The 23,532-nt window shown below is 47.0% G+C and overlaps 1 protein-coding gene across 3 annotated transcripts; it reads right to left on the bottom strand.

Moving 5' to 3' along the window:
- Positions 1-974: 974 nt before the first annotated feature.
- Positions 975-22,944, bottom strand: LOC106581105 (SWI/SNF complex subunit SMARCC1). Of its 3 annotated transcripts, none has more exons than XM_014162852.2 (26): positions 22,702-22,944; positions 19,401-19,520; positions 19,087-19,172; positions 18,684-18,858; positions 18,525-18,594; positions 15,336-15,405; positions 15,148-15,223; positions 14,889-15,014; positions 14,519-14,637; positions 14,241-14,371; positions 13,537-13,596; positions 13,367-13,404; positions 12,139-12,260; positions 11,954-12,025; positions 11,659-11,772; positions 11,250-11,403; positions 10,791-10,961; positions 10,432-10,690; positions 10,031-10,192; positions 8,636-8,691; positions 5,502-5,655; positions 5,224-5,396; positions 4,699-4,833; positions 2,981-3,248; positions 2,677-2,793; positions 975-2,580 (listed from the first exon to the last, which is right to left on the bottom strand). In XM_014162852.2, the coding sequence occupies exons 1-26, from the start codon at positions 22,885-22,887 to the stop codon at positions 2,489-2,491; spliced, it is 3,306 nt and encodes a 1,101-aa protein (XP_014018327.1). In that variant the 5' UTR covers positions 22,888-22,944; the 3' UTR covers positions 975-2,488. The 3 variants fall into 3 exon arrangements, with proteins under 3 accessions (XP_014018327.1, XP_014018338.1, XP_014018347.1); XM_014162863.2 differs by having other exon boundaries at positions 5,502-5,634; XM_014162872.2 differs by having other exon boundaries at positions 14,519-14,613.
- Positions 22,945-23,532: the final 588 nt, after the last annotated feature.

Here is a 23,532-nt window from a genome sequence, read left to right as displayed (position 1 = left end):
AATTGGAGAAATATGGAATATTTCTGGGATTTTCTAACACTTTACATGTTGTGTTTATATTTTTGTTCAGTGTAGATGCTCTTTCAGATCTGGAGAGGAGCTGTTCAAATCATTGAGCCTGTTTATGTGACGAGAAGTAGATCTTATAGAGTAGGGGTATGCAACCCTGTTTCGTTTCAGGCACCACACCTGACCATCTGAGCTGATTGATCAGTTCAGTGATTGCCTAAATTCAACACATCTGGTCTTCCAGGTTGGTTAAATCAAAAACATGAAGTGCTCCTGACCCTCCAGGACCAGGGTTGCCTAACTCTGTTCTAAAGGGTGATGCTTTGTCATTACTGTATCTGTACTGCGTGATCACTGTTTCCCTCCTCTACGGCTGCTCAGATTAAAATAAAACACCCCTCCCAACCCAAGACATAATCGTCCCTCATCCCTCTCAATAACATCCTCCTGGTCAATCTCCATGGGCAGAGAACCCCCCCCCCCCTCTCACCAGATTACAGTGCTGGCTGCCTGGGATTAGGGTTTAAATGACACCAGGATGAATAGATGCTGTTATCATTTTTCCTCATATGCATTTGCAGCTGCTGCATAAGAGCCTAAGCAGCAAAACAACCACACAAAGACCATCTCTCCCCTGTAGCACTTCGCCCTAGACCCCTCACCAGACAAAAGCTGATTTTTTTTGGTTTGAGGTATGGTTGTGTGTCAGACAGTGTTTAATATGAAATATTGCTTTAGTTATTTTTTGCAACCATAAAATGATTACCCCGAAATTTGTATAGAGAAAGATAGGAAGGAAAGAGAAAATTCTTAACCATTTCCCAGGATAATGTGAGCATTTCGTCATGCTCTAGTCTAGATATTGTACACACTCCCTGAAATAATACAAATCTATAAAAACCGAACTGTAAGCATGAAATCCAACATTTAGTTCAGAATAAATGAACTACTGAAAACATCAGACATCACTTCATACAAAAACAATTTATTAGACACTGTCCAGGTCCAAGTACCAACAGACCTGAATAAACAATAATAATAATTAAAAAAAATGCTACAAACTTCCAAGAACAAAGATAACTCAATCTACACAAAGTTTATTCTTAAAAATACATGACCATAAAACTAAAAAAAAAAAGATACAAGATGTAAGGGGGTTCTCATCATTTGTGATATAACAGACTGGAAAGACATTGAATGAGGAAGTGTGTGAGAGAGATGCTGTGTGTATGCGTGTGTGATATTCTACCTGAGGGGAGGGGGTAACAGTAACGCAGCAGTCACGTGGGCAGCGAATGAGAGAGGGGTACTAGAGGTAGCAGAAAAGTAGCTAGCAGAGAGCAAGAGCAGTTCTAGAGGTAGCAGACAGACAAAGAAGGGGAGGAGGCAGAGGTAGCAGAAAGGTGTAGAGGGGTGTTGAAATTAATGGAGATGGATGAAGAGAGGTAGCGCTAGGTAGCAGTAGCAGCTACATTATCAGCACCAGAACAGCTAGAAGCCCACTCCACCACTGAGGAAGAGCACATGGTTTTAACTACAACTATATCACCATACCTAGCTCACTAAAAGGATGGCTGAAGGTCAGTGGGATATTAGGCCTGTGTGTGAGCAGCCCCCAGTGTACTAGAGCAGGGTTCAGCTAGGTGTGTGAGTAGTACAGTGCTATGCCTGGCTGGTGGGGGCAGAGCAGCCCAGCAGACAGTCATCAAACACCCGTCTCTGCTGTACACACATTCTGCTCTTCTGACACGCCAACAACGAACACACACTTCGGACTACAGTGTTTTAGCTTCAGGAGATCAAAGTGGAGAGGTAGATTCTCAGTGAGAAGAGTGTGTGTGTGTGTGTGTGAGGGGAGGGTTACTGGTCCCCTCTGTGTGTCGAAGGAAACCCTTTCATTACAGTACAGTTCACAACACACATCCCTAAATGATCAACTAGCTCCCCTGGTGTTGTGTTGGGGGGAAGACGCGAGGGAGGGGGGGAAGACGCGAGGGAGGGGGGGGGGAAGACGCGAGGGGGGAAGACGCGAGGGAGGGGGGGGAAGACGCGAGGGAGGGGGGGGGAAGACGCGAGGGAGGGGGGGAAGAGAGGGGGAGTTGGTGTTGCGCTGAAGGAGAGGAAGAGACTAGTGTCATTCTAAAAGGTGAGAGGAAAGAGGGAAAAGTGGGAGTTCTATGACTTTCTCCCAAAATATTAGCTTCATATTCTTTTAAATAGAGAACAAACACAATATATTCTTTATAATGACTGGGAGGAGCCCATCTGATCTGCCCCACACCAGACTGAGTGAGGAGAAAACAGTGTTCTTACTAGGAGGGCCAGAGCCACAGCCCCCTTGACGCTGTGCCCTGAGAGGGAGGTGTGTGTGTGTAAGCCAGGAGGAGTTTTTGGAGTTGAGAAAACACCCAGCCAGTAGCAAGGCCATCAATGAGCTGAGGTTTTACAAGAGGTGTGTGTTTGTTTGGGGGCAGGGATCTTAGTTGTCAGCAACTCGTGCTGGGGCTGCCGCTTGAGGTCCCACAGACGCTGGGGGCATACCATCAGGCTGTACAGGCGAGGGGCCAGGGTCTGAGGACAGAGAACACACTGGTTTGAGAATGGGACACACCAACACACTTTCTGGCTGAGTAGGATCTGGAAGGCGGATACGGATAGCGTACTCACACATGCCGTTGGGGGCTCCAGGGTGGCGGGGACCCATCATGGGAGGCATGCTGCCAGTGGGGGGGGCGCCACCCATCATGCGCCCTGGCATGGGCTGACCGGGCCCTCCCATTGGTCCTAAACAGAAGGAGAGGCTTGGTGAGACTATCACAGAATCAGTTTGCTAGAACATGTTTTTGAAAACAGGCTAATGTTTCCTAGCTAATATTTGGTGTTATTCCCTTGGATATAGTTCCAGGACTTTGGGGTCTTTGTGGGCTTCTTTGCTGAGAGGTGGTGTGCTCCAGTGTGTGTGTGTCCTTACCTGTCTGTTGTGGGTGGTTTGGACCCATGGGGTGGAACCCGGGGCCGGGGGGGCCGTGTCCTGAGTGTATGGCGGGAGGGGGTCCATGGTGGGGGGGTCCGTGGTGCATGCCTGGCCCTGGGGGGCCATGGTGGGGTGCGGGGCCCTGGGCCGCTGCGTTGGCCTGCTGCTGCTCCATCTGCTGGCGGGCCTTCATCTCAGCATACTTCAGCTGCTCCATGTGGAAGGCCTGGCGCTCCGTCAGCAGCTGCTGCCTCTGCAACTCCAACTGGAGGGGGGGCCATCATTTTAGACCATTAATCATTACTATCATTCTCAAAAGCCCATTGTCCACAAGGACATAAGGTTGATCATTACTCATAGTATCACTTTGAAAAGATAATCATGTCAATAAAGCTAATTGAATTGAACACAGAGCGAGAGAGCGATACATCAAGTCAACAGTGGTATATGGAGCAGGGTGACGATACAGAAACAGCTTCATTTCATGGATTTATACATCAATGAACGAAGGAGAGGAATAAGAAGAGAAAGGAAATAATTAAAAAGAGTAAAAGCTATAAAGACAAGCTGATCACGATAGCTGACATTATGACAAAGGGGAAGAGCGGAACAGCGGGAGAGAGGAAAAGCGATGGAATGAGACTGTGGGGAGGAAGAGAGGGGGCAGTGAAACAGGACCACTCTGGAAGCAGGAAGGAGAGAGGGAGCAATGGCTGGAAATGTCGATAAAGGGATTGATTTGCATGCAATAAACCACTAACAGTCTCTCTGACACAGAATCAACGGGTGAATTCCATTACCAGAAACACTACAGAGACAGGGATGGAGAGAGGTGGAGAACGAGATGGAAGGAGGTGAGGGAGAGGAAGTCTATTCCCTGTGTGCGCCCTGGTAAGTACTTTTGTAGTGGTGGAAGAGTGTGTAGTAGTAAGACAGTGAGGAGTGCCCTTATTTAGTGTGCGTGTGTTTAAGACAGAGACACAGTGTGTGTGTATGAGAGAGTGTAACCCAGTGTTTACAGCCTGTGGTAGAGGTAGGAGGGAGGAAGCCTGGGTGCTGTTCCAGGGGGTTATGTAACGGCTGGCTGGCTTTTTCATGCACTATTTATCAGGCAGTTCAACTGGGCTGCGGTCCGCAGCAGCTCCACACTTTACAGTTTTACACTCCTGACACAAACACTTTCCACTGGACTAGAGGCCCACTATCTACCCAGCAGTTAGTTGACTAACTTATTTTACTGCTCTTAAACCATGTGTAGCCAAATGGACAAAGCAACGATGCCCGACCCCCCCCCTCCCCCCAAAGTGCTTTCCCTTCATAGGCTTGCATGTTCTTTACTCTACTATCCTCTGTGTACTCTGCAACTACCCCTCATAATTACCACCTATTATTAATGCTAACGTTTAATATTGACGCTCTTCACTTCCTCTGCTCTTGTTGTAGATATAGGCCCACTCCCAAAACCAGCTCTTTGTCCTTCCAAGTTATCCATCTGTCGTTGGCTCTCTCTCACACACACACACACACACACACACCTCTGAAATGCCTGGATGGATGACAACTGACACTGATATAGCCTAGATACCACTACAATCAAGATGCATATCCAATCCTTTCACATCCCAAAGGGTTCTGAAACTACAAGCGACTTCAACCCGCATGCAGTCTCCCACTGAACTACATTTCCCACAATCCACCTCTGTGCCACTACTTACAGCCTCTTTCTCTCGGTCCATGATGGTCTCCAGCTCCTCAAAGTGTCTGAGCTTGATCTCCAGCTTCTTCATCTGAGTCTCCACCAGCAGAGCCACCAGAGACTTGATCTTCCTCTCCTCCACCGCCGCCAGGTGCTACAGGGAAAGAGAGAAATACAGAGGAAAGAGATGTAACAGAAATCGAAATATAAAGCTTCTCCAAACTAGACTGGCCAGGTAGTGTAAGAGTAGCGCAAGCACTTTTGAGCCGTGGGCAAAACACCGATCAATGAGATGCTACACCGGCAGCGCAATCATAGCATGAGTGAATGGAGCTGGAGCTGCTGCAGCATCTGTTAAGGCCTCAGGTCTATTTCAAGCATTTCCCAACTGACAAGTCGGCTTTTGATTTCTGCCTCCGTTTGCTACTTCTGGTTTCAAAACACCAAAAACAGCACATACCGAAAGCTAGCGCTATGCTTGCGGTGTAGTTTCAGGGTTCGATATACAAAGTGCTATCCCCTTGGCCCTCTGAAAGAAGCTCACCTTGGCCTTGGTGGCAGCTGAGGCGAGGGCAGCGGCGGCTGCAGTGGCGATGTTACCCTCCCCTCCGTCCGGCTCTAGCTTCTTCCTCTCCTCTTCCTCCTCTTCCATCGTTCCCTGCTCCTCCTTCTCCTTGTCCTCCTCCGAGGTCTCCATGGCCGCCTCCTTGTCTTTGTCTGAAAACATTGCATAAACATTATCATTCAAGTCAATGCCGGACTTATACGTCAATCTCCCCAAAATGGATGATTCAATCGAAGCGGAATAGCCATCTACTCTACCTGCTGTAGCCTTGCCCTCTCCTCCCTCGCTCTCTTCCTCCTCCCGCTCGGTCATCTCGCTCTTCACCTTCTCTCCCTCAGCCAGCTTCTCAGCAGACTCACTGGGCTTCTCCGCCTCGTCCTTAGACTCAGCCTGAGACAGAGACAGGTAAGACTGTGGCGTTTGAGCTGATTATATTTACAGAGCCTTCGGAAAGTATTCAGACCCCACTTTTTCCACATTGTGATACGTTACAGCCATATTCTAAAATGGATTAAATAAATAAAAATCCTCAGCAATCTACACACAATACCCCATTATGACGAAGCGAAAACAGGGTTTAGAAATGGTAGCAAATTTATAAAATATAAAAACCAGAAATAACTTATTTACATAAGTATTGAGACCCTTTGCTGTGAGACTTGAAATTGAGCTCCGGTGCATCCTGTTTCCATTGATCATCCTTGAGATGCTTCTACAACTTGGGAGTCCACCTGCAGTAAATTCAATTGATTGGATATGATTTGGAAAGGCACACACCTGCCTATATAAAGGTCCCACAGTTGACAGTGCATGTCAGAGCAAAAACCAAGCCATGAGGTCGAAGGAGTTGTCTATAGAGCTCCGAGACAGGACAGTGTCGAGGCACCGATCTGGGGAAGGGTACCAAAACATTTCTGCAGTATTGAAGGTCCCCAAGGACACAGTGGTCTCCATCATTCTTAAATGGAAGAAGTTCGGAACCACCAAGTCTCTTCCTAGAGCTGGCCGCCCAGCCAAACTGAGCAATCGGGGGAGAAGGGCCTTGGTCAGGGAGGTGACCAAGAACCAGATCTGAATACCTACGTAAATGTGCTACTTTATTATCCATTTTTTTTTTTAAATACATTTGGAAAAAATTCTAAAAACGTGTTTTTGCTTAGTCATTATGGGGTATGTCAATAAGGGGGGAAAAAACAATTGAATCAATTATAGAATAAGGCTGTAACGTAACAAAATTAGGAAAAGGTCCAGCGTTCTGTATATGCAGGTCACACAGAACTGAGAAACACCTAACTGAAGACTATAGCTAGACAGGTCTTTGAGAGCTAAGGAGAAAAATATACAAAACCGAACAAGGGTCAAAGCTAATGCCCTGCATTTCAAAAAGCCTGCAGTAAAGCCATCGGGACTAGAACCGGCGTGGATAGGCGATGGCTAGTGAAGGTTAATGAAGATTTCAACCACTGCAGTGGTCAACGATGCATGGTTAACTCCTGCTAACGTTACATTTGCCCCGTGGCCATCCTAAACACAGAGAGATAGGATGGATGGAGCTGGAGGGGCAGACTGTACGACTGCCAGCTTTAAAAATAAAGTTAAAAACGGTTTGATGTCTTCTGTGCACATATGAATGTCCCCTACGATGTAACTGCAATGAGATAGATGTTCTTCTTCGTTACATTAGCTCGCTGTCATACTGTGTTCAACCGTGTTCGATCTTGCCTTGCCATCTTGTTTCAAGAGGATCACAATGTAAATAAGTCCCAGACTTTGTGTGTTATCCTCCATGATTTAAAACCTGTCAAGGTATAGGGGGCAGTATTTTCAATTTCGGATGAAAAGCGTGCCCAGAGTAAACTGCCTAATACTCGGGCCCAGAGTCAAATATTTGCATATTATTAGTAGATTTGGATAGAAAACACTGAAGTTTCTAAAACTGTTTGAATGATGTCTGTGAGTATAACAGAACTCATATGGCAGGCAAAAACCTGAGAAAAATCCAACCAGGAAGTGGGAAATCTGATGCTTGTAATCTTTTCAAGTCATTGCCTATCTAACACAGTGACTTAGGGTTCATTTTGCACTTCTTAAGGCTTCCACTAGATGTCAACAGTCTTTAGAACCTTGTTTCAGGCTTTTTCAGTGAACAGAGAGCGAACAAGAAGGCCGGGAAGTTGGTGACTCAGAAAATGGCGCGCATTCACGTGATGAGGTAGCTGTGTTCCATAATGTTTTTCAAGACATTGGAATCGTCTGGTTGGAATATTATTGAAGTTTTATGTTAAAAAGGCCCTAAAGATTGATGCTATACAACGTTTGACATGTTTCAACAAACGTAAATATAACTTTTTTGACTTTTCGTCGTGAAATTTTCGGCGCGCTTCCTACATTTGGAGTAGCTTACTGAACGCGCAAACAACGAGGTATTTGGACATAAATTATGGACTTTATCGAACAAAACAACATTTATTGTGGACCTGGGATTCCTGGAAATGCCTTCTGATGAAGATCAAAGGTAAGTGAATATTTATAATGCTATTTATGATTTTAGACGACTCCAAAATGGCGGGTATCTGTATTGTATGATGTATTTTTCTGAGCGCCGTACTCAGATTATTGCAGTGTGCTTTCCCCATGAAGCTTTTTTGAAATCTGTCACAGCGGTTGCATTCAGGAGATGTTTATCTATAATTCTTTGAATAACAATTTAATATTTTATCAACGTTTATGATGAGTATTTTTGTAAATTGTTGTGCTGATTCACCGGCAGTTTGAGGAAAAATATTTTCTGAACGTCACGCGCCAATGTAAAATGGTTTTTTTGGATGTTAATATGAACTTTATCGAACAAAACATACATGTATTGTGTAACATTGAGTCCTAGGAGTGTCATCTGATGAAGATCGTCAAAGGTTAGTGCTTCATTTGAGCTGTATTTATGGTTTTTGTGACCCCTCCTGCTTGGAAAATGGCTGTGTGGTTTTTCTTGTGTTGGCACTGTCCTAACATAATCTAACTTTATGCTTTCGCCGTAAAGCCTTTTTGAAATCGGACAATGTGGTTGGATTAAGGAGAGGTTTATCTTTAAAAATGGTGTAAAATAGTTGTATGTTTGAGAACTTTGAATTATGACATTTTGTTGTTTTGAATTTGGCGCTCTGATTTTTCACTGGCTGTTGAATAGTGTGAACCGTGGGTGGGACGGTAGCGTCCCACATAGCCCAGAGAAGTTAACAATGGAAATAAGTCCCAGACTTTGTGTGTTATCCTCCACGATTTAACTCATGTGCATGTATGACTTTTCAAGTTCTATGTGTGCTGTTTTTTATTTTATTTTTTTAAAATGGTTGAATGAATAAACTAAAGACCTCTCACCCCTGGGCCGTCTCACCTTGTCAGGCTGCTGGGAGTCGGAGTCTGTGTCCATCTTCTCTGTCTCTGCTGGCTCTACAGTGACAGACAGGGAGGGAGAGAGGGAGGGGCTTTGAGAAGAGGGCTAGACAAAGAACAAGCCATCTCTCAGAGAAAATGATCACAAACAGATGACGCATCCTAAGTAGAACCTCACCATGATTCAGACATTACTGTGGTTAGGAATGACAGTGTGTGTGCGTGCGAGCGAGCGTATGTGGGAGAAAGTGAGCGAGTCGATGCCGAGTGAGAGTGCATGAATGTGTGTGTTTGAAAAAAAAAACATGTCCGCATGTGCATTTGGGCACGTTTTTTACTATGTGAGTATTGACCTGTATGAGAGATGCTGCTTTGGGGAGGGTATTGAATGCATTTAGGCCATTTATTGGTTGTTGATGCGTGCATGTGTAACATGCATTTATTCATGTGTAATTGCTGTGTGTGTAGCAGGCATTGAGGCCGTGGCACATGGCATAGTGTGTTGACCCAGATTCAACCCCTTCCCCCACGCCCCATCTGCTGTTCTAATCCACTGGTTACCACGACAGCCGGACACATAGACATAACACTGAAGAAACCTCTACGTCGCCCCCCACTGGCCATCCTGATTTCAGCTGGCACCTCAAAATGTATTGGTGAGAATAGACATCTGGCTTTACCCACGCCAGCGCACACACACAGGAGGTAGGTATAAAGTCTAGGTGACCTGCGAACAGCTGGCTACGAGCAGCCTCGTCCTAACCTGTTAGCTGTGGTCTGTCTGTGTCTTGGCCATTTGCTGCCCTCCACTGGTAACACTCAGTACTCCGTCTAAATGTGGGGGTGTGTATATGGGTGGGTATTTTGTGTGAGTGAGTATTGCATGCATGAGTATGTTGGATGTATGTGATGAGAGAATGTTTTTGTGTGTTTATATGAAGGCCTGTGTGTTTACAGGATTCTTATATGTATTGCTATTCGATACTGTGACTTTATTGAGATTCGATGTTCCAAACAAATTGCTCACCAGAGGTCTTCTGCAGAGAGACAAGAGAGCCATGAAAACGAGTCTTGATCAGTCATGGAAATAAAATTGCTGATATCAAATTGGCTCCTTATTTAATAAGATGGAGAACGAGCTATGAAGGAAAAATACTGGAGTTTTGGTGCAGGTACAACCAACTAGCGCAAAAATAATACAGTGAGATTGTCAAAACGGTACGAAAAATGTCATCCCAATATATAACTATTGTTTCCCCCCTCCCGATCACTGTTGTATACCGTGTGATAGTTATGTTTGTGTACACACAAGAGTGTTTATCTATCTTTGCAAATGTGCGACTGTGTGTGTACGTATATCTGAATGCATGTGTTCTGCTCCGAGTGTGCGTGTTACCGGTCTTCTCGGGCTCCTCGGGGGCGGTTCCTGCGATGCCGCTGCTCTCCAGGCCATAGGCGGGGTCTACCTTGCCCGTGCTGCGGGCCGCCTCCTGCACCTTCCTCACATGGGCCTCCACCAGCTCCGCTGGCACCTCCTCACGCACACGGCTAAACTCCTCTGGAGAGAGAGAGGGAGACACTGTAGTTAGCTACAGACTCACACCTTGTGATAGTCCCTCCAAACACACAGATATGTTCAAACACACAGCGATATTACACACACAACCGTATCATTACGACACACTACATGAAGCGTGATGTTACACACAAATTAAAAACATTTTATTTTGTGAATAAACACATTGTGATAAAACACCCTTGCAAATGACCCACACACCCAGTCCCCACAACACGTACCCAGGGCTGCCTTGGCGGCGGCGGAGGCCACACGGGGGTCCACCACGGAGGCCAGGAAGGCCACGGTGCTCATGACGGGGTTGCCTGACTGGCTGAAGGGTACGGGCTGGTAGGCCAGAGGGCCCAGGGACGACTCAGAGTTCTCCAGGTAGGGGTCCTCGATGGGCAGACGCAGGAAGTGCAGGATACACTCGTCCTGGGTGCGCGAGCCCACGTGCTCTGACACCTTGTTCCAGTCATCCTTGTACATCTCCAGAGCCTGGTAGGGAGGAGATAGAGGAATGAGAAGGGTTCTGATAGGCTGGTAGGTTTCAGATTATGTTTGTGATTGGTCAGCTGGTCTGCTGTGACTGACGTACCTCCAATAGGAGCAGAGTCTCCTGCTCGGTCCACTCCCGGCCGCCGCTGGTTCCTTTACTCTTGGGGTTCTTCTTGGAGAAGAGGTCGTTACGCAGGCCAAAGTTCTGCATGTCAGAGGGCTTGTCTTTGCCCTTCTCTGGGAAGTTGAGCATCTGCTGGCCGGAGGGGATCTAGAAGGACGGAGGAGAGACAGGGGAGGTGGTTGAAAGGAATCACACTGTGGTTAGAGGATGCAGTGAATACTTTCACAATATTTGTGACCCATTAAATAATCAAAATCAATGGTTACAGACACACAACACCTGTATGTGTATTTGGATATAATTCGCTATGTGAACTAACAGGCTTGGGTTTAAAGACCCTTCCCCTAGCCCCTACTCCCTCAGTATCCAACAACCTGAAAGGACTGGATAGGTGAAAGAAATATGACCAAAGCTCCATGTAGTTGTCTATGTAACCTGTGGGGGGCGGTGGTGCATCGGCGTCAGGCCAGAGGGGGTGTCAGCCAGCACGTTGAAGTGGGGGGTGGGCGGGGGGCCCATGGGGAGGGGTCGGCTCTCAGCATCCACCTGGTAGTTCACCAGCCCCCACTGCTCCAGGAACGCATGGACCCTAGTACAGAGACATGACAGATACATGCAAAGAATTTACTCCACAAACAGTGATCAGTGAGTCCAACTAAACCTGGGTCATATTCATTAAGCACCAAACGAGAAAAAAAATGAAGTGGAACATTAAGGGACAACCTAAACGCGTCCTATAAAAAACACATATTATAAAGTATCTCGCATACGGTGTGCCCTGACGAACAATGTCCTAACTTCTGCCCTAGGGAATCCATTTCACGTTAACCCCTTGACCCTTCACCTCATGACGGCACACACATCTCCCGTCAAGTTCCTGCGGCAGGAGGTGGAGGTCAGGTACTCCTGGGGGTTGAGCCGGTACGTGTCGATCATGAAGTTACGGTAGGCCAGGTATCTGACAGGGACAAACACATTTTACAAAAAAAAAAAAAACACTGAATGGTCGGAACAAATAAGGACGTCATGTGTTTGTACGATGAAAGATTCTTAATGAAAGCGTGAGTCTGCAGTTCTTTAATGGGTGAGATGTGAGTTTAGTGAGTTGATGTGTTGGGCAGTGTTCTCCACTGACTCACATTTCTGGGGACTTGGACTTGTTCTTGCCGTTGAAGAACTCCGGCAGTGCACGCCTCTCAATCTCGTGGATACTGAAAGAGAAGGGAGGGCGGGGGGGGGTAAACTCAAGACACAAACATAAAATACAGCCCAACACCCCCATGATACACTCCCCACACACTAAGAACAGTGGGGCCATCCTCACCAGTTGTAGTCGAACCAGGCGGCGTAGCTGGGGATGATGATGTGGTGGGTCTGCTCGGTCACGTTGTCCTCGATGGAGTCGATGAGGCGGTTGACCTCGGCCTTGCCCTGCTCCTCCTCCTCCTGCAGGGGGAGACAGTCATACGGATGGGATCAAATCAACATAGGCAAGAAAGGAGAGCATCATTTTGGCTAGTCCTTGGTCAGTTTCTATTATATATGAACAGAGGATAAAATGTTAGAAAAGCAGGATTTCCAGATGAAACCAGGAATAATCCCACCGCAAATGCAGGAAAACCGCATCTGAATGAGGCTGGGTCTGCCCAAAAGCATTTTATGGCTAACGTCATCGTTAAAACCTTCATAGGAGCATCGTTAAATCTTGGAGGTGTTTCCTAAAACCAGCGTTATTAACGCTGGCACTGGAAAACGCTCGTAATCTAACGCATGCCTCAAACCACTCGTAGAACAGCGAAGTGAATTGTTAGCTGATTTTTGCCCTCCCGCATCACTTGATACACAGTAAACATAGAATCACATGGTTTATCACAAATACAAAAGTTGCCAATATCTTTATGATGGATACAACGGAGTTCTATTTTACTACTTGTAGGCTACTGTCTAATGTGTCTCAATATATTTCATGATGTGAAGCCTAACCTGCGTAATGATGTGCCAAATTGGTGACTTAGTGCGTTGTCATTGGGTAAGCATTATAATAAGCGGACTCAATATTAGCAGCCGTAGGTGGTAATAGGAGCTGATCCGTCATCAGTATTGTGAAATAATTATCATTTTTAAGGAAAGATTTGAATGGAGAAAGAGAGCAGCACCCTCTTTCGATCCTATCAGTATGGACACATGTTCCAACGACGCACTTCGTGACCGTTCTCTCAGCGTGGTGTTTTGGGAAATGCATGTTACGTCTTCGGCAGTTGTAGGAAATATGCATTGTTAAAAACAGCCGTGGGCCTAAGTTCCAGCGCTTTCGGGAAACGGGGACCAAATCTACAAATGGGTAGACATTGCCTCTAAAACAGACACCAGGTCAGATATTTATCCATCTCCCTTCTGGATTTGCTAAGAAGTGGGGGTTAGGATAATCTGATCCTAGATCTATCAATGACGACTATGGTTGTGGGTGAATAGGGAGCAGTTTACGATGAAGATGGAGAAGAGACAGCATTTAGAGGCAATCATTAAAGGTTTTAAGGAAAAGCTGGTTTTACCTTGCCTCCGGAGACCACAGAGTCATCCTCCAGATCATCTGGAAGACCGAGAGGGCATTAGGACGTCACTCTATCCATTGCTTGACACAATACATCTCGGTGATTGACAGTTTAGTACTGAGACAGGTAGATACTTAAACACTGAAATAGTTCTACACACACACACTCACCCAAATCAGCCACTGCCCCTCCCTTCACTGGGGTGTTCTCGCTGTCTTTCTTAGAGTTCACTGAGGACAAGGAAGGGGAGAAAAGGCTGAAGAATAGCCAGAGTATGGCAGGGGTGAAATACACTGACAGTGGCTATTGGCTCTCTTTTCTCTTGTAAGCTCTCTTTTCAAAAGCAACCACGGAAATAGATACAGAGGGGGGAGGGGGTTGCAGAAGTGGGACATTGCAGATGGGACTGGGTCCAAAAAGGCAATTTTTTGTTGAGTGCGTTTGGCTTAGAGCACTTTCAGCTCGAATAGCACTCCATTCAATGCACCACTGAAGAAAGTCCCCCCGGGCAATTCCATGCCATCTTGGCAAGGACAGAGTGTACATGTGTGGTGTGTAACAGTTAGAAAATAACTAATTCAGAGGAAAAAACTGCAGTTACTACAGAGATGAATAAACTGCAAGTCAACATGGTGACAAGCATAAGATTGATGCACTGAGAAAGAAACAGGACCATGAGAGAGAGAATGGGAGATTTACAACATGTGATTTAGAGTGACTGAGCCAACGAAGGAGAAGAGAAGGGGGGACCACGAGGGAGAGAAGAGGAGGAGAGGTAGGGGTGAGAAAGAAGACAGAGTGAAGGATCAAGAGGGAGGAGAGCAGATGTGGGAGAGGGAGACAACGAGAGGGACGAGTTGGACAATCAACTGACCGTTCTTGGGCAAAGTGACCTCCTCCATGCTGGGAACAGGCGAGGGGTCCTCCATGTCTTTGGTCAGGTCCTCTTCCTCCTCCTCGTCCTCGCCACGGTGGCCACGACGCTTCCAGTGAGATCCAGGGTTCCTGGGGACAGGAGAAGAGGTCAAGGGTCGGTGGAGTTTTCCCAAGACACTGATCCATGGTCAGTTTAGTGTTTTTCTCCCTAATGGCCAAGGTTAGGATTTGGGAAGGTTAAGCTAGTCCTAGATCTGTGGCTATAGGGGGACTCACCCCTTCTTGCCACCCTTCTTGCGGGACTCGGCTGGGGTGGTCGGGGGAGATGGCGAGCGCCTCCTCTTCTTCCCGGCGGCGTTGGCCTTGCGCTCCTTGCGATCGGGTGTACGGGAAGACTGATCAGAACCACGAGGGATGGCCAGATGAGAGAGAGAGAGAATGAGAGGATGGAACAGTCTCACACAGAGGGAAGTGGGGGAGGAGGAGAAGAGGGAGGATGTGGTGGTGAGGAGAGGAAGGAAGTGTTTGAAAGGATGGGTGACACGACACAGACAGACAAACAAGACAACAATCCACAGGGAGCAGCAACTCACTTAAACACACTTCCTAAGAATCCATAACACACAGACCCCAGAGTTTGGCCTACCTCCTCCTCCTTTGGGAAGATCCTCTGGCGGAAGCTCACAGTCTTCTTGTTCTCGTCCACCTCATAGTCTTCCTCATTCATCCACTCGTTGAAGGCATCGGTGTCCAGGACCCACTTGGCATGCACCTGGGAGAGGAGAGGGGAGTCGAAACTAATCCACTACTCAAGTGTGGTGTTTTCTGCTAGTACTTTCAGGCTGGAGGAGGGGGTTGATTTGGCCTATATAAAACATTAACATGACTGGACGCTCCATCCTCACCTTCCAGGGCTTCTCAGAGGTGGGTGGGTCCTCCACATCCCCCTCCACGTCGCTGGGGGACACCCAGGTGTCATAACTGACCACACAGAGAAGAGGGGTTAAAGGTCAGTAACAGGTCACAGTGGGTGGACGTGTAAGAGGGCAGAGTGGACCAGCAAAGCTGAAGTCTAACGGTGCCAGTCTCTCACCTGTCTGGGTACATGCCCCAGTGTACCAGCACCTGCTTGTCCTTACGCATGACCGGACGCAGCCACTCCTCTGCAAGACAAACACACACCTTTTTATCAGCGTATACACACACATCCTCAAGTAATGCATACAGACTACTGTATTAATAATAGTATATTACTGTATACACACACATTTCACTTCTTTTGAAATGTGATATGAGAGTAGAGTAAGCTCCTGTAAGGTGACCATAAGGAATTAGATTCAAAGACTACAGCACAATCCAGACTACACCAGAACTTAGGCATATGTACACTGCTCAAAAAAATTAAGGGAACACTAAAATAACACATCCTAGATCTGAATGAAAGAAATCATCTTATTAAATACTTTTTTCTTTACATAGTTGAATGTGCTGACAACAAAATCACACAAAAATAATCAATGGAAATCCAATTTATCAACCAATGGAGGTCTGGATTTGGAGTCACACTCAAAATTAAAGTGGAAAACCACACTACAGGCTGATCCAACTTTGATGTAATGTCCTTAAAACAAGTCAAAATGAGGCTCAGTAGTGTGTGTGGCCTCCACGTGCCTGTATGACCTCCCTACAACGCCTGGGCATGCTCCTGATGAGGTGGCGGCCGCCAACTCCTGGACAGTCTGTGGTGCAATGTGGCGTTGGTGGATGGAGCGAGACATGATGTCCCAGATGTGCTCAATTGGATTCAGGTCTGGGGAACGGGCGGGCCAGTCCATAGCAGCAATGCCTTCTTCTTGCAGGTACTGCTGACACACTCCAGCCACATGAGGTCTAGCATTGTCTTGCATTAGGAGGAACCCAAAGAAATGCCACCCCACACCATGACTGACCCACCGCCAAACCGGTCATGCTGGAGGATGTTGCAGGCAGCAGAATGTTCTCCACGGCGTCTCCAGACTCTGTCACGTCTGCCACATGTGCTCAGTGTGAACCTGCTTTCATCTGTGAAGAGCACAGGGCGCCAGTGGCGAATTTGCCAATCTTGGTGTTCTCTGGCAAATGCCAAACGTCCTGCACGGTGTTGGGCTGTAAGCACAACCCCCACCTGTGGACGTCGGGCCTTCATACCACCCTCATGGAGTCTGTTTCTGACCGTTTGAGCAGACACATGCACATTTGTGGCCTGCTGGAGGTCATTTTGTAGGGCTCTGGCAGTGCTCCTCCTTGCACAAAGGCGGAGGTAGCAGTCCTGCTGCTGGGTTGTTGCCCTCCTACGGCCTCCTCCACGTCTCCTGATGTACTGGCCTGTCTCCTGGTAGCGCCTCCATGCTCTGGACACTACGCTGACAGACACAGCAAACCTTCTTGCCACAGCTCGCATTGATGTGCCATCCTGGATGAGCTGCACTACCTGAGCCACTTGTGTGGGTTGTAGACTCCGTCTCATGCTACCACTATAGTGAAAGCACCGCCAGCATTCAAAAGTGACCAAAACATCAGCCAGGAAGCATAGGAACTAAGAAGTGGTCTGTGGTCCCCACCTGCAGACCCACTCCTTTATTGGGGGTGTCTTGCTTATTGCCTATAATTTCCACCTTTTGTCTATTCCATTTGCACAACAGCATGTGAAATTTATCGTCAATCAGTGTTGCTTCCTAAGTGGACAGTTTGATTTCACAGAAGTGTGATTGACTTGGAGTTACATTGTGTTGTTTAAGTCTTCCCTTTATTTTCTGTGTCACGGAGGCTCTCCGCACTGCTAAAGCTAACTCTCTCTCCTCTGCTCTCATCCTTCTAGACCTATCTGCTGCCTTTGATACTGTGAACCATCAGATCCGCCTCTCCACCCTCTCCGAGCTGGGCATCTCCGGCACGGAGCACGCTTGGATTGCGTCCTACCTGACAGGTCGCTCCTACCAGGTGGCGTGGCGAGAATCTGTCTCCGCACCACGTGCTCTCACCACTGGTGTCCCCCAGGGCTCTGTTCTAGGCCCTCTCCTATTCTCGCTATACACCAAGTCACTTGGCTCTGTCATATCCTCACATGGTCTCTCATATCATTGCTATGCAGATGACACACAATTAATCTTCTCCTTTCCCCCTTCTGACAACCAGGTGGCGAATCGCATCTCTGCATGTCTGGCAGACATATCAGTGTGGATGACGGATCACCACCTCAAGCTGAACCTCGGCAAGACGGAGCTGCTCTTCCTCCCGGGGAAGGACTGCCCGTTCCATGATCTCGCCATCACGTTTGACAACTCCCTTGTGTCCTCCTCCCAGAGTGCCAAGAGCCTCGGTGTGACCCTGGACAACACCCTGTCGTTCTCCACTAACATCAAGGCGGTGACCCGATCCTGTAGGTTCATGCTCTACAACATTCGCAGAGTACGACCCTGCCTCATACAGGAAGCGGCGCCGGTCCTAATCCAGGCACTTGTCATCTCCCGTCTGGATTACTGCAACTCGTTGTTGGCTGGGCTCCCTGCCTGTGCCATTAAACCCCTACAACTCATCCAGAACGCCGCAGCCCGTCTGGTGTTCAACCTTCCCAAGTTCTCTCACGTCACCCCGCTCCTCCGCTCTCTCCACTGGCTTCCAGTTGAAGCTCGCATCCGCTACAAGACCATGGTGCTTGCCTACGGAGCTGTGAGGGGAACGGCACCTCCGTACATTCAGGCTCTGATCAGGCCCTACACCCAAACAAGGGCACTGCGTTCATCCACCTCTGGCCTGCTCGCCTCCCTACCTCTGAGGAAGCACAGTTCTCGCTCAGCCCAGTCAAAACTGTTCGCTGCTCTGGCACCCCAATGGTGGAACAAGCTCCCTCACGACGCCAGGACAGCGGAGTCAATCACCACCTTCCGGAGACACCTGAAACCCCACCTCTTTAAGGAATACCTGGGATAGGATAAAGTAATCCTTCTAACCCCCCCCCATAAAAGATTTAGATGCACTATTGTAAAGTGGTTGTTCCACTGGATATTATAAGGTGAATGCACCAATTTGTAAGTCGCTCTGGATAAGAGCGTCTGCTAAATGACTTAAATGTAAATGTAATTTTTTTTGAGCAGTGTATATAAAAATATATAATTATTGTACATTTCAGCAATTTAGCAGACGCTCTACCAACTGAGCCACATGGGACCAAGTAACAAAGTATATGATATATACATTGCAAGGGGGAGCTTTATTTCCATTCTCAGTAGAGCACATCGCTTACCATCCTCCTGCTGGGTTGGAGAGGGGTAGATATGATGGGTGGCCTTAGACTTGTCCTCAGTGATGGAGCCCTAAAGGAAAGGAGAAAAGCCATTTGAATTTCTGGTGAGTGGTGAAACAATCCTACTATTGGTTGGTGCGATTTGGGTGGGCGTCTTACCTGGTGTCTCTTGATGATGTCCTTCAGCTTATTGGCCTGCTTCTGCTCCATGTCAGGCACCAGGAAGACAGTTGGTCGAGTCAGGCAGTTATTCTGAACCAGGGTCTTCTCTACATTCAAGAACATCTCCACATTCCTGTCCATCCTGGAGGGGTTCTGCAGGTCAAACCTACGCCTGCACAGATAGGAGAGATAGAACATGTTGTTGTTACTTCCAGTCAACTCCACAGGGCATCTTTTCCCCCCTCCCTCTCTTGGAGCAACCACTACCTTCTATGGTGGTTCCATAGGAGAAACAACGTTTCAACTATCCATTCTACAAATCATATATGTGATTAGTCCAAGGAGGGAATGATGCATTTAAAAAAAATAAAAAAATGTATTCAATCAAGACCCTACTCACCAGCCCTGCTCGCTCTTGAACTTGTAGGTGGAGCCCAGGATATGACACAGAGCACCCCCTGCCTTGAAGTCCAGGAAGCTCTTGGTCTGATGAGGCAATACAGAAGAAAAGGCGAGGGACGTTCACACAAGCTAGCTCAGATAGATAAAGACATGACAAACTACTGTGACACAAAATGTGCAGAAGTGATTGGGAAGCCCTACAACCCTCTACAGCCCACTCTTCCCTTGCCCCAAAAATATCACTGTGTATGTAGGTCCCGTCCCTGTCCCGACCTGGTCAGGTGAAAAGATGAGTGTGGAAGAGATACTCACAGGTAACTTGGTGAGGGCAGGGTTGTTGACCCTACGTCCGAAAGCATCTTCCTGGAACTGAAGCAGCTGCACCACCAGCCCTGCCAGGGACTTATTGGAGGGAGAGTCTGCCTGTACATACTGAGACACAACAAGACCACTGTGTTAGTGAGGGCGGCACACTCATGTGTGACAAAGGAGGGATTGAATATTGTGAGACCACAGAAGTGTTAGGCTACATTGGTCAGACAAACACATGGCCAATGCAGGCACACACAAGATCTCATGAGTAGATAGCTCATACTATAAGACCAAAAGAGCAGCCTTTCTTAGGTAAATGTGGGGTGATATGATATCACTTTTTCTTTCAGTGAGGCCCCTTCCCTGGTCACTGAAAAGAGTGGCTCCCTAGTTTCAAGAAAATAAATACAGTAGAAATAGTTTACAGTAGCTAGCTAGCTACTTCTTTTCAACAAAGTTTTTTGGGGAAATCCACAGCCACACAGACGTTTTGATGGTTTGCTGCAGTCAGCAAAGGCAGCCATTGCTTGGTTGTGTGTGGAACACTGTCTCCAGCGCAAAGTAGTTCAGTACATGAGGTAGTCGAGGTTTCCCATCAAGACGATTCAGCTAATTACTTAGACATAAATGTAAGTCATCAATGGACCAATCGAAACGTTACTGTAGCTAACTAATGTTAATTACATCAAGTCCCACTGCGACATGCTTGCTAGTTGAGATTTCTGCACGTCACTCCGTTGTCCGTTTAGCTAATATTTCACTCATCTTAGTAGCAGAAAGCATTTTTGTCTACAGTTTTCGGTTTGGCTATTTGTTTCAAGTGTATGTGGCGGTTCTAGCTTGTATGGCGCCCTGGGCGAACCCCCCCTTCTGCGCCCGACCGCCCCATGTCGTCCGTACCTACATCCGCTACTGATTTGTATTAGTATATAAATATACTGCTCAAAAAAATAAAAGGGAACACTTAAACAACACAATGTAACTCCAAGTCAATCACACTTCGGTGAAATCAAACTGTCCACTTAGGAAGCAACACTGATTGACAATAAATTTCACATGCTGTTGGGCAAATGGAATAGACAACAGGTGGAAATTATAGGCAATAAGCAAGACACCCCCAATAAAGGAGTGGTTCTGCAGGTAGAGACCACAGACCACTTCTCAGTTCCTATGCTTCCTGGCTGATGTTTTGGTCACTTTTGAATGCTGGCGGTGCTTTCACTCTAGTGGTAGCATGAAACGGAGTCTACAACCCACACAAGTGGCTCAGGTAGTGCAGCTCATCCAGGATGGCACATCAATGCAAGCTGTGGCAAGAAGGTTTGCTGTGTCTGTCAGCGTAGTGTCCAGAGCATGGAGGCACTACCAGGAGACAGGCCAGTACATCAGGAGACGTGGAGGAGGCCGTAGGAGGGCAACAACCCAGCAGCAGGACCGCTACCTCCGCCTTTGTGCAAGGAGGAGCGGGAGGAGCACTGCCAGAGCCCTGCAACATGACCTCCAGCAGGCCACAAATGTGCATGTGTCTGCTCAAACGGTCAGAAACAGACTCCATGAGGGTGGTATGAGGGCCCGACGTCCACAGGTGGGGGTTGTGCTTACAGACCAACACCGTGCAGGACGTTTGGCATTTGCCAGAGAACACCAAGATTGGCAAATTCGCCACTGGCGCCCTGCGCTCTTCACAGATGAAAGCAGGTTCACACTGAGCCCGTGACAGACGTGACAGAGTCTGGAGACGCCGTGGAGAATGTTCTGCTGCCTGCAACATCCTCCAGCATGACCGGTTTGGCGGTGGGTCAGTCATGGTGTGGGGTGGCATTTCTTTGGGGGGCCGCACAGCCCTCCATGTGCTCGCCAGAGGTAGCCTGACTGCCATTAGGTACCGAGATGAGATCCTCAGACCCCTTGTGAGACCATATGCTGGTGCGGTTGGCCCTGGGTTCCTCCTAATGCAAGACAATACTAGACCTCATGTGGCTGGAGTGTGTCAGCAGTTCCTGCAAGAGGAAGGCATTGATGCTATGGACTGGCCCGCCCGTTCCCCAGACCTGAATCCAATTGAGCACATCTGGGACATCATGTCTCGCTCTATCCACCAACGCCACGTTGCACCACAGACTGTCCAGGAGTTGGTGGATGCTTTAGTCCAGGTCTGGGAGGAGATCCCTCAGGAGACCATCCGCCACCTCATCAGGAGCATGCCCAGGTGTTGTAGGGAGGTCATACAGGCACGTGGGGGCCACACACACTACTGAGCCTCATTTTGACTTGTTTTAAGGACATTACATCAAAGTTGGATCAGCCTGTAGTGTGGTTTTCCACTTTAATTTTGAGTGTGACTCCAAATCCAGACCTCCATGGGTTGATAAATTGGATTTCCATTGATTATTTTTGTGTGATTTTGTTGTCAGCACATTCAACTATGTAAAGAAAAAAGTATTTAATAAGATTATTTCTTTCATTCAGATCTAGGATGTGTTGTTTAAGTGTTCCCTTTATTTTTTTGAGCAGTGTACATCTCTTTGCCAAAATTCGTCATCTCTCCCATGTCTTATTCGACTAGTATTTTTGAAAGTGTAAGGATAATAATTCAGCCATAGTTGTTCTGAAATGTGTATTGCTTGCCAACATTTTACTCCCTCTATGTTTAATATAGCACATATAGCACATTCATTACACATTTCGGTTGCCTATCCTGACGAAGTTTGTTATATAGAAAGTATTTGACTCTGATGTGTGCCACAGAAAGTATTTGACTCTAGCCACAAAATCAAGGAAATTATAAGGGGGGGCAGGGGGGAGATTTTCGGCACAACACCTGTTCACCGCAACAATGTTTACATCAATGATACCGTTTCAAGACATGTTAACTAACTAGTGATCTTACCTACCTAAACTAGTTTTCGTTACATCAGGTAGCCAGCTACGCTCAGATAGATAGATGAAAATAAGAGTAATTATGTTAGCTACCTTGCTACCCTAGATGGGTAGGTTACACAAACAGACAACTCTTCAGCTAGTGTTGGCCGTGCAACAAAACAAACGGACGGTACGCTAGCTGTTCAGTTAGTAGCTAATGTTAGCTAGCCTAGCTATCGCTTGACATGTAATGTTCATGTTGTTGGGTAATGCTGTGATGGATATCTTTAGATGCATGAAACTAGCTATCTATTAATATCTAGTTTGCCACAAGTACCTAATGGGAGCGATAGATTGAAAGAGATAGCACTTCCATTGTGCTAGAGACGCGTGCCTTGACGTTGGAAATCAATGGAGGTTAAAACCAGCGCTCGCTAACCTTTTTGTAGTGTTTCCCGATCCATTGGCGCACCGAATCGATCTGAGAGACCGTTTCTGCGCTCTCCCAGTATTTCGACGAAGGACCTCCATCTTTCTTACGGCCCACCGCAGTACCGACGCCCACAGGGCCGGCTGCAGGTCCCCCTGAACCCGTTCCACCCGCTGCAGTTGCCGCTGTCGCCATTGTTTCTTGTCCTGTCCGCTGCTATTTCGCTTCTCAACCGCGTCACTCACCAAGCAAATTTTCGGGGAAGAAATGCGCATGCGCATATTCGTAAATAACGTAAAGTTATTGAATCTCGCGATAAAGAGGGTTCATATACAAAATGATCTGCTTTTCATAGACAAGTATTCTTAGCGTTGCCTATAATATATAAACATAATTTCCCCCCCATAGGTATTTCATTTGGAACAATAAGGATATTTTGTATAGAAACAAGTATTTTATTTTTTAAGAACTGGTTTCATAATCATATCCTGCTGGTGAGTCAACTTTTTAATGCAGAAGGAATGTTACTCAATTATGATGCATTTTATCTCGTTACAATACCCATGTTACATCTAGAGAGGTCGCCGTAGTCTTTGATGCTATTCCATCTGGAACTATCATGTTGTTTAGAGGTGTAACCAGACCTCACCTTCTTGACCTACGCTAGCTTAATCCAGTTGACTCTCCAATAGGAAAACATGTTTTCTCCTTGCTCCCTCAGAACAACAGATCTATACGTGCTTTATTTCAAATGGATATTGTATCCATTCCTTATGTCACAACTTATTGGAATACATTTGTCAATAATTTCTGTTGGAAAAAAGTCTGGTTATTACCACA

Source organism: Salmo salar, chromosome ssa02, assembly GCF_905237065.1.
Source record: "Salmo salar chromosome ssa02, Ssal_v3.1, whole genome shotgun sequence".
Classification (NCBI taxonomy): Eukaryota; Metazoa; Chordata; class Actinopteri; order Salmoniformes; family Salmonidae; genus Salmo; species Salmo salar.
This window is presented reverse-complemented; position numbering and strand designations above follow the sequence as displayed.